The sequence below is a fragment of the Electrophorus electricus genome, chromosome 2 (assembly GCF_013358815.1).
Source record: "Electrophorus electricus isolate fEleEle1 chromosome 2, fEleEle1.pri, whole genome shotgun sequence".
NCBI classification, from domain to species: Eukaryota; Metazoa; Chordata; class Actinopteri; order Gymnotiformes; family Gymnotidae; genus Electrophorus; species Electrophorus electricus.
The window spans coordinates 1,112,898-1,124,824 of record NC_049536.1 but is presented as its reverse complement, the minus strand read 5'-3'; the positions used below and the strand labels follow the sequence as shown (position 1 = coordinate 1,124,824).

Here is an 11,927-nt window from a genome sequence, read left to right as displayed (position 1 = left end):
AAAAGAGCAGACAATGTCCAAAATGAAGCTTTATTTCAGTGGAAGTAACAGAAATTCCAGGACACAGAACAGAATACAGACAGAGCTGCTGCATTCTGCTCTCCTGCACTGGTCAGAACTCCCTCCTGCACCTCTGAGACATCCATAGTCCAGTTTACCACTCACTGAGTTTAGTGCCTCATCCACAAGTCACCCATAGTGATACATTCTAATGAAGCTGTCATTCAAAAACCTCTTTGACTTTATAGCGACTACATACACACACACACACACACACACACACACACAACCCTAAGCTTCATATTTCAGAAATGGATCATTTTTAAATCTTTAATTACTTTTCCCAGACTGTGTTGTTGTAAGGACCCAGGTTGCCATGGCAATGGACTCCATTCTGTGTGATTGTAGCCACATTGTGACGTTACCACCACGCTGGCCCTGGACATTCAAAATAGTTCTGTGGCCAGTGATGTTTTTCACTCTTCTTACGTTTGTCAGGTTAAGTCCAGACAACATTGTGTTGACCTTGTAGAAATGTACTTGTAAAAAGGTTGCGTGCAGCAAACAATACTGAGGTGAACACATGAATACATTACATACTTCCATATATTTATACTGCAGGTCTTTTACTTAAAGACAGATAAACTAGTAGAAGTGACATCGTGTTAGATTTGTGTCTAATGTAGAGAAGTGTGTTTAGTAGAAGTGGTTTGTGTATGTGTAGTGATTTGATTAAAGTCTGAGGCTGAGATGTTTGCTTATAGTTCTGCTTTGCTTTCTGAGTGTCAGGTTTCACTAACTGTAAGTTATTTTTAATCATAGTGTGTAAAGAAACATAAAAAACTAATACAGAGAGGCCACAGAGAGTATTTGGTAGACATATATTAATACAGAGAAGCCACAGAGAGTATTTGGTAGATGTGTATTAATACAGAGAGGCCACAGAGAGTATTTGGTAGATGTATAATAATACAGAGAAGCCACAGAGAGTATTTGGTAGATGTGTATTAATACAGAGAGGCCACAGAGAGTATTTGGTAGATATGTATTAATACAGAGAGGCCACAGAGAGTATTTGGTAGACGTGTATTAATACAGAGAGGTCACTTTGCATGTGCAGCACCTGTTCAGTGCTCTGGGAGTGTTTATAGTCCTGTGAGTTTAACACTTCATGACTGAGAGCTGCCTGCCCCAGCAACTTCACCCACAGCAACCATGACTTTGATCCCCATCTTCATCTGCGCACTGGTCCTCTGGACTCAAGGTAGGATTTAAATAAGTTGAACGAATTAAATCAGATAAAATCACTTAAAGTCAGTGAATGATTAAATATTTTAATCGTAGATGGACATATTCCCTTTCTTATTCCGGCATTTTTTTTCATCCTGAATCCAAATGTCAGGTCATTGTAATTCTCTCATGTTCTGTCATGATTCATAATGACTTCATATTCATTGTTTTTTTTACAGAATCCATGTGTCAGGTGACTGTGACTCAGACTCCTGCAGTGAAATCTGCTCTTCCAGGAGACACAGTCACCATCAGCTGTAGAACAAACCCTGCAGTGTATGATAATAACTTTTTAGCCTGGTACCTGCAGAAACCTGGAGAAGCTCCTAAACTCCTGATCTACTATGCTACTAGCTTACAGTCAGGAATTCCAGATCGTTTCAGTGGTAGTGGATCTGGATCTGACTTCACTCTGAGCATCAGAGGAGTCCAGACTGAAGATGCAGGAGATTATTACTGTCAGAGTTACCATGAGATCAGTAGTACAGATCTGTTCACACAGTGATAGAGAGTCGTACAAAAACCTCCCTCAGTCAGACTGCACAGAGACTGCACTGCTGCAGCTGTTGAGGGGGAGGATATGATACAGCACAATAACACACTCTATGGAGGAGAGGAACCACAATAGACTTTCAACTAAACACACAAACTGACAAATGAAGATAGAATGTATCCAGTGTTATGAGACTAATTACATGGCGCTGAATCTCACCGCTGTGCTACTGCCCATGTGTTAGCGGCACATGTGCTGAACTGAAGACTGGTGCCGTCTGTTAAACATATTATGGGTACATATTCTCTATTGCAGAACCCCAAAGTATTTACCATCTTTTCACAAAACCTTTTCATGACATATTTTATGTTGATATCACCTCTAAGAATGATGCACATATCAGGATTCATGGAGACACACAGAACCACAGCAATAGTGTCTCTGCTCCTGCCAGTGTCTCTCAGTCTCCTGGTTAAACTCCTGATAACAGGAGCAGGTAACAGTTAACCAGCTGGAGATTTGCTAAAAGGACATTACTGATGCAGCAGCTTCACTCTCACAACTACAGGAAGGACAGGAGTGTGTGTGTGTGTGTGTGTGTGTGTTTGTGTGTGTGTGTGTGAGAGAGAGAGAGAGAGAGAGAGAGAGAGAGAGAGCAGTGGGGTGAAACAGATTTGCATTAACAGACTTGAGTTGTTAGTTCCTTCCTAAAATAAAACAAAACTTTACCAGATGTTCAGCTTTTATTAGCCAAACTCACTCAAGCACAACAAACTGCAGATCAGTGTTTCCTCATAAGAGGTGTAATGAATTTATACGTTGTAAAGTCATTGTACCAAAATGACGATGAAAACTCCATATAGACTGTTGACTTAGTTTATGTAACAACCTTGAGAGAGAACATGTGAGCACCCCCAGTCAAGTCTTACAGATACGTGCTATATCTGGACACAGGCAGACTCCTGCATGCTGATTGGTCCAGCCACCAAAACTCTTGCAGCTATGATAGCGCATGGCAGACAAACAGGACATTTCTTCAAATGATCTACTTACGTTATTCATACAGTTTTTTCACTTAAAGCCACCAACTGATTTTGAGATCGTACAGCTCCACTCCTCCTCCACTTCTTCCCAGGATTCTTTGCTAAGGGCGAGGGTGCTGCTGGGACCATCATAGCAGGTCATGTCTTCTTCTACACTGATAGGACCCTCAAAGCGCTTTGATGGCTTATTCTTATCTAGAATATGTACTGCACAGTTTAACAGAATAAGTGTCAATGCAACTGCTGCAGTCAACTACAGAATAATGGTACTGTAGCCATAGACTCTAAATATGTATGATTTCCCATTGATAAAACAACATAAAAATCATGTTTCACTTTAAAACCTATGATACATTTTACCAATACAGGTAAACAGCACTATAAAAGAAATACTTTACCAAAATTACATTTACATTTAGGTAAATGGCATTTACTTAAAACATCACTCGGATTTTCACTATCTGGTCAGTGTGTCAAGTGTCTGGGTCAGGGATAAAAACTTTAAAAATGTGCACATTCACTATATGTTAGATTCAAATTCATTAAGGTGCATTTAAATGTCATGCACTTTCTGGTAAATTCCAAACTGCATTTCATTGCACTGTAATTACATTTCTGCTCTTATCCAGAGCGACTTACAAAAGTATTTTCTCATCTATTCAGAAAGTGCAACCTAACCAGTACAGTAGGTTATAATCCAAGGTACCATTGAACTAAGATATCGCTAGATACAGTCAATGCTGAAACCTTGAGAGAGTTACAGAATGAGCACAAGTACTATACCGATTATTAACATTAAGTGCAATAAACTATGTGCTACAACAATTAGTAGGTTTACTGTGTACAATGACAATAAATGTCTATCTATCTATCTATCTATCTATCTATCTATCTATCTATCTATCTATCTATCTATCTATCTATCTATGAGAATAATGTAATTAATGCATTGAATTTCAGAATAATTATTTGACAATGTTTAATATTAAAAGTCCTCTACAGCGATTCCAATAAAGTCACTGCACATAAACCTCTGCCATGCTACAGTATTTGTACATAACACACAGGCTCACAATTCTAACTGCATTAAAATTAGTAAGTTTGTTCTGCACGTCTGATGGTCAGATATAGAGTACCCGTGTCTGATCTTTTCTCAGTGTGACAGTGGGTGCTTCTGATTTGTATGCAACCTAACAATAATAAAACAATCTCTCTGAGAATTTCAAAAATACCAAAAATGAGTTTACTGTTATTGTAATGCTGAGCGGTAGTGAAGCGGACACCAGTGCGGGGAAGAGCGAGATTTATTAAGGGCAAATCCAAAATCAGAGTCGCTGTAGTAGTCCAGGGTCATAGAGAACATGGAGAGCATGAGAATACATGACAAAACAAACACACACACAAAGGCAAACAGGGGAAGCAGGCTAGAACAGAGGCTAGGAAACACGAAGGCTAGGATTAACACAATGAACCTAAACGCGAACACAATAAACAGCCAAGACACAAGGAACACGACAGGGTTTAAATACATGAATTTAAGAAGGTAGAACCGAGGGACAGGTGTGAGCAATCAAATGAGGAGCAGAGAAAACTAAACTATGGCATGCTACTAAAATACAAAAGACAGGGAAAACGGAACATGGAAGCTGGGAGGGACTGATCGTGACAGTTATCTTTATGGTTTGAATTGTAAAATCAAATTGAGAATTTTGCTAGAGGCACTTGATAGAGTCATGACACTTTGCAGGTGCAGCACCTGCTTCAGTGCTCTGGGAGTGTTTATAGTCCTGTGAGTTTAACACTTCATGACTGAGAGCTGCCTGCCCCAGCAACTTCACCCACAGCAACCATGACTTTGATCCCCATCTTCATCTGCACACTGGCCCTCTGGACTCAAGGTAACTCACTGCTTTACCTCTGTGGTGAACTATCACTGTGACACAGATCTACTATTCTTATTTAAAAAAACTATTCACAGGGTTTAAATAGTTTAAAAAACTATTCACATATGTACAGTTAATTGTTAACTTTTTTGTGTTTTGTATTCATTTTTTAGGATCCAGAGGTCAGGTAACTGTGACTCAGGATTCAGTGAAATCTGCTCTTCCAGGTGACACAGTCACCATCAGTTGTAGAACCAACCCTGCAGTGTATTATGACAGCAGCTATGGACATTATCTACACTGGTACCTGCAGAAATCTGGAGAAGCTCCTAAACTCCTGATCTACTTGGCTACTAGCTTACAATCAGGAACTCCAGCTCGTTTCAGTGGTAGTGAATCTGGATCTGACTTCACTCTGACCATCAGAGGAGTCCAGACTGAAGATGCAGGAGATTTTTACTGTCAGAGTTACCATAGTGGTCCTGTGTTCACACAGTGTTAGAGAGTCATACAAAAACCTCCCTCAGTCAGACTGCACAGAGACTGCACTGCTGCAGCTGGGACCTACTGCAGGTGTTGAGGGGGAGGATGTGATACAGCACAATGACACACTCTGTGGAGGAGAGATGCCCCATCACACTCACTCACTACTGAACAACACACATCTATAGAAAATCATTCTTCTAGGAACCACAACAAACTCACTCACAACAATAGAATGTTAGAATTGACTTTTATTTTGTATGTGTTTGGTATTACATCTGAAAAACTGCACAAGATGTATGTAGAGGGTTGAACATATTATCTATGTCCATGAGCTGATCCAGGATAAGTGTATCTGGTTCCTCTTCAGGCCTTCAAGCTCTGACCGAGTCTTTAATCCGTTCAGACAGCTGCAGCTGAAAAAAATTATACCCCATTTTTATTTTTCCTCTGGAGAAATCATCAGTCTGCTGACGGAGCTCCTTCCAGTCTCCTCTGTTGTGTCCAGTTTACCCCTGTGTCTCTCTCCAGTTTACCCCTGTGTCTCTCTCCAGTTTACCCCTGTGTCTCTCCAGTTTACTCCTCCTCTCTCCAGTTTACCCCTGTGTCTCTCTCCAGTTTACCCCTCCTCTCTCCAGTTTACCCCTGCCTGTATCTGGTTTATTCCTGCCTGTCCCCAGTTTATAACTCAATAATGTATTATACTAACATTAGTAACACCTATTGTCATGAAACCTATAGAAACATACAACAGAACTAATAATTAGACCGTGATCTTCTGGATGGAGATCTCAGATGTTGTTCCTGGGATCTGCTGGAGCCATTCTCCCAGTATGGGGGTCACAGCCTGTAGTGCTCTGCTTACTAGGGGACACAGTTCCCACATCCTTTGCATAGAGTCTCTCTCACTGGGGTTGCCTGTGTAGTAGTATTCCAACAGTCCTCTGTTCTCCTTTCTTGTCCATGAGTGTCCTGTAGTTGTTCCAGTACCCAGATTGTCTTGGTCCCCCAACATCTGACACGGACCTCGTTAACCCAGGCAACGTCCAAGCTGGTGTGACTCTCTTGTTTCGTTCTCTCATTTTCTCATTATTAGTGAGGGCGTCAGGTAGCATTTATGACCTTACCTAAGGAACCACACTAGATACCCCCCGTACTGATGTCAGTGGTGTAACCTACTGAATTCCAAGTGTCATAATGTACCCAAACATCTGCATGATAGTGATAGTTGTGCTCAGAAACCTCCTCCGGTTGTAGACTCAGAAACTGATCTGCTAATTAGCTGTTAATAGCTGCTATATAGCTGCTAATTCTGCACTCAGCTCAATTCATCAACTACAAACCATTACAGTACTGGGCAGGTTTCTCTTTTTGTTTAATATCCCTTTTGTTTAATTTGCAGTACTGAGTCCTTTGGTCTCTTGGGACAGTTGTTCTTATAATAGAGCAGGTAGTTATTAGTGGAGAGAAATCTCTACTAGTAGTATGACTGCTAAATCAGTATCAGTCATCTTCAGGAGATTCTGTCCTATTTAGAGGTGATGTAAGCACACACTAAAGAACTAATCACCATGTCTGTGCCTTCATCTGATTATTCTCAGCTACTGTGAAACATTACTACCAACACATACTTTTCATGTCCATTCTAAATCTTTGTTAACAAGTAAAAGTGAAATATTTAAGATCTTTAGGGGGTAAAGTTAAATAACCTCACTATACTTGCTTTAATAAACTTACTACTGTAAAGGAAATACTATATGCTTCAGTGATTCACATACATTCAGCAGTATCCTGTTCCCTAGGAAAAATGTTTATGTAAGCAAAGAACTTTAAGGGAGTGAGACCGTAGATCAGATAAGCAGGAAGATGTATCTCGTTTTATTGCCTGCAATTGCTTTATTGCCTGCCATTGCTTTATTGCCTGCAATTAAGGGATGACAGTCAAGCAAGATTCTTACCAGCCGGCCTGAAAGAGATAAGCAACGCTTAAAGCTGAATGGTATATGAGCCATAGCAACAAGAGGCAGGAAGTCTGTGATTGGTCAAGGCATACAGTTAGAATTGTATATCAAGCAATGCTCTGTATGACTCGGGGCTTCTCTTGGTAGTGAGCCCCACACTCTGTGGAATCTTTCTTTTCTATTAAAACCTTTTTTTACTTATTATCCACATCTGACTCCCCGTTTCATTGAATTTCCACCACAGAATTTGGTGTAGTCGGCAGGATCAGCGAGAGGCACCATGCGGAGCAGCGGTGACTAAACTTCGAGGACGCTCCTCAGAGAGAGAACTGAGCTGGAGAAAGAGGGAAACCCACAAGAATACGGGAAAGTACCTAACCAGGGAGTGACGTCCCGCTTGACTCCGGTGGTGTGCTCCGCCTGATCTAACGAACAGAAAGTAAGTGGTGAAGTTCAGTAATTTAATCCTAGAAGAAAGTGACATAGTGATCCGCCTGAGTCTACCCTGGGGTGGGTCTGTAAAGTAGCATAGTACATGAGATACTAGGGCTTAAAAATAGGGTCTAGAGGACTCCGGAGTCTGGGACTCCGCCAGCCTAAGAGAATAGGCACACTGAGTAGACGTACTAGTGTAAGAAATAGGCCCGGGCCGACAGAACACCCCGTAGGGAAAGGAGTGGACTCAGTATACTAGCACGATTTGCTGGAGCGGAACTAATCCATATCGGGGGTAGATGGTGTGGATAATAAGATAAGAATAGGAAAATTGTAGAGAGTAGGTAAGTTTCCTTTGTTCTTTTGTTGCCTGGATCCCAAAAAAAAAAAAAAAAAAAAAAGTTATTGTTGTTGTTATTATTATTATTATTATTATTATTATTATTATTATTATTATTATTATGGGTGCTGGCAACAGTAAGGAGTATGAGTTCAGTAAGTACAAGTTCTCCAGTAGCCTACTCTTTCAAATGAATAAGGACTACGGGGAACATGTAAACAAACATGTCCCATTTTGGATTAAATATTACGGTTTTAATGTCTCAGGGACTCTAAGTGTTGCATACCTGTTAAAATTAATTGAAAGAGTTAAGGTTAAGCCTAGGGATGCTGGAAAAGGCAAAAAATGTGGTTAGAAGAAGCTGAGAAAAGGCAGAAACAACAGGTAGGACATAGAAAATGTAATAATGAAGTGTCTCAGTGTGTTTCCTTAGCTGATCCTGACCTCGATGCTGCCCCGCCGAGAGCCCCCCAGCTGATTCAGCAACCACAAGCGCTAGCAAATCCACCTCCTTATCCGCAACCAGGAACTTCATTAACACCAAAGCCGTCTCCATATGACGAATTAAGACGACAACTGGAGGCAATAACCTCACCAGTAGCTCATCGCACTCAAAGTCACACCACTATAAAGCCATCTGCAGAGCCTGAGGTAGGCTATGCCCCACAGTTCCCGATGGTGGAAGTGTCAAGACCTGAGGGAGTGATTATGGTCCACCGTCACTGGACTGCAGACGACATCATGAAAGTGGCCGATGGCCTGAGCAAGCCAGGTGACATCGGCGGACGACGCTTCGGACAAGAACTGATGGCATTCGTGCAGTCCTGCAGACCAACACAGGCTGAACTGAGACGGTTGTTGATGATTCGACTCGGACCACAGTATAACCGCATTGATAGAAACTGGGTGGATGGAGATGTCCGTCTCCACCTGCCTGAGTGGAATGCACCGCCCCAAGGCCAACCTGACCTGAATGGCCCATACAGAGAGATGATAAGAGGACTCATCGAAAGGGTGGAAACAGCCTATCCAACCACCATCAACACCGATGTGATAGCATCATGCAAACAGAAAGATGACGAACCCGTCGCTGACTTTCTCGTCCGTCTGACACGTGTCCACACTGACCATTGTGGAATTGACACACCAGCACAACGAGCAGCAGGACCTGGAGAAGTAGGTGCATGGGAAGCTCATTTGAGAAACAGCTTCCTAATGAATATGAGAAAAGACATCAGCGATCTCATTAGAAAAAACTGCATAGGCTACAGCAGAGCTCCCCTATCTACTATTGAGGAGCATGCCAAGCATCATGAGACAATCCTGGGGAAGAAAGACGCCAGACGAGAGCGTCAACGAGCAGATACCACACACCAAGCGATGCTGACGATGCTCCAGGCGGTGGGAGATCAAGGAGAAGGCCGCAGACGAGGAAGTAGTCGTGGCAGGGGACGTGGTCGCGGAAGAGGCAGAGGCAGAGGAAGAGGAAAAGGAGGAAAAATTGATTGGATGAAAGAGCAGGAATGCTACAACTGTGGAAAGCTTGGACATTTTGCCAGAAATTGTCCGGAGGAGGATAACTCATATGACGGGGGCACAGATCAGAATCCCACAATCCACGAGTGACGGGCGGTGGAGAGGCAGGACAGCAGCGGACCACTGAGTGAAGACAGCAAAAGGGAAGTGACAAATTTAAATTACCAACTATTACAGCAGATTAGTAAAGGGCCAAGAGGCCTCCCCGAGGTAACTGTGAAAGTAGAGGGAAAAAATGTTAGGTTTTTGGTTGACAGTGGTGCCACCCACTCAGTGTTAAAAGAAGGATTAATAGACTGTAGAATGAGACCAGGATATGGGATAACAGTAATTGGAGTGGGAGGTCATCCCATTGATGAAAGGATGTCCGAGCCTCTCCGATGTAGTTTAGGGAAAAGCCAATTTAAACATAGTTTTTTGATATCAGAAACCTGTCCAATTAATTTGTTAGCTAGAGATTTAATGTGTAAACTTGGGTGCACAATTAGCAGCAACCCAGAGGGGTTGTTTGTTACGTGGGAAACACCTACACAGGGAGTCCAGCTAGAGGCAGGAGCCCCTTTGTACGTGTATGAATTGCAGTGCACTGCGGGGGAAGTACTAACACATTTTATGACTGAAGTTACTAACACGCTACCTGGTGAGCTGACGGTTAAACAAAGTGATTCTATTCACTGTACAATGAAGGTCCATGAGGGATGTGACGTTGATTTTGAACAGAAATTTGACTTGGGGGGCAGTGACAGTTTGATTATCACAGCCATAGCGTGGGACTGCGAGTGGGCTGCGGGAGTGGTGCAGCTCTCAGATAAACAGAAATCTTTATATTCAATCTCACATGCCACACCTCATGTGTCGCTGGCTAGCGCACATGTTGACCCAGACTGGCAGAGAGTAGGGTTGTGGACAAAACGCGTGTTGAGCGCAACTGATTGGATAAAAGAACCCCAGTGTAAAATTATGTACAGCCCAAGCATAGACGTGTGGAAAATGCCAACCCCGTATAGGCTAAATTGCAGAAGGGGGGTCGAGCTTGTAAGTCCAAATATAGTAATTATGGCAGCCTCTGTTACCCTCTCAGAGGAAGAGGAAGAGGAACTGAACAGTTCCTGCAGGGTTATGGGCACAGGGAAAAAATGATGTGTGCTTAATAAAAGGATGTGAGCCTGTCCACATCACCCCAAAATCTGATTACAGACCACACCAGCACCAATACCCTCTAAAACCAGAGGCAGTGGAGGGCATCAGGCCTGTGTTCCAATCATTAAAACAAGCAGGAGTTATCGTACCATGCCCAGACTCACCAGTACGTACTCCAATTTTCCCAGTTAAGAAGCCAGGGAGAGATGAATGGAGATTTGTGCAGGATTTGAAGGCTGTCAACGCGGCAGTACACCCTAGAGCCCCAGAAGTTCCAAACCCGCACACCATTCTCTCTCAGATCCCACCAGACAGTAAGTGGTTCAGTGTAGTTGATTTGGCCGCTTTCTTTAGCGTACCTGTGCACAAGGATAGCCAATTTTGGTTTGCTTTCACTTTTGAAGGAAAGCCATACACATTCACGAGATTGTGTCAAGGGTATTGTGAATCACCAACCATTTACAATGCCGCCTTACACCGAAGCCTAGAGGCTTTAGAACTCCCTAAGGGAATAGCCTTGCTGCAATATGTTGATGATCTTTTGATTTGTGGGAGAACACGAGAAGCGTGTAAACAAGCCACGGTGGCACTGCTACATCATTTAGCAGGGGAAGGCCATAAGGCATCCAAATCCAAATTACAGTTCTGTAAGCAGCAAGTGCATTTTTTAGGACATGACATCACTGAACAAACGCGCATGCTGACTAAAGACCGAGTGAATGCCATTTTGACTATACCAAAGCCCATGACGAAAAAACAACTGTTGTCCTTTTTAGGAATGTGTTCCTATTGTAGGACATTCATACCATCCTATGCAGAACATGAGGGACCACTCAGAGATATAATACCGACCAAAGGGTCAAATTCCTCACAGCCGGAATGGACACCGGAAGCTGAGGCGGCCTTCACAACACTGAAACAGCTGTTACAAGTCATGCCAGCGTTGGGCATTCCAGACCCAAACAAACCATTTGAACAGACAGTGGATGTTAAAGGGCAATATATGACAAGTGTATTGACACAAAAACATGGGGACAAACAAAGGCCGGTGGCCTACTTCTCAGGAAAATTAGATACAGTCGCAGCAGGCCTACCTTTATGTGTAAGAGCTGTGGCAGCCGCCGAGAAGGCACTAGTGGCTTCCAGAGACATAGTAGGCTACGCTAAGCTTACCCTACATGTGCCTCATGCAGTGTCAAGAATACTGCAAGATCAAAAAGTGGCACATTTGTCCACTCAGCGATGGCTTAGGTACCACACTGCCTTATTAGACATGCCAATTGTTACTGTGAAACGATGCACAACTCTAAACCCCTCCACTCT

General features: G+C 42.8%; 1 gene segment (V, D, J or C); it reads left to right on the top strand.

Moving 5' to 3' along the window:
• The first annotated feature begins 1,215 nt into the window (after positions 1 to 1,215).
• Positions 1,216 to 1,810, top strand: LOC118240966. The segment is given in 2 exon segments: positions 1,216 to 1,264; positions 1,470 to 1,810. Coding segments are annotated over 2 exon segments (375 nt in total).
• Positions 1,811 to 11,927: the final 10,117 nt, after the last annotated feature.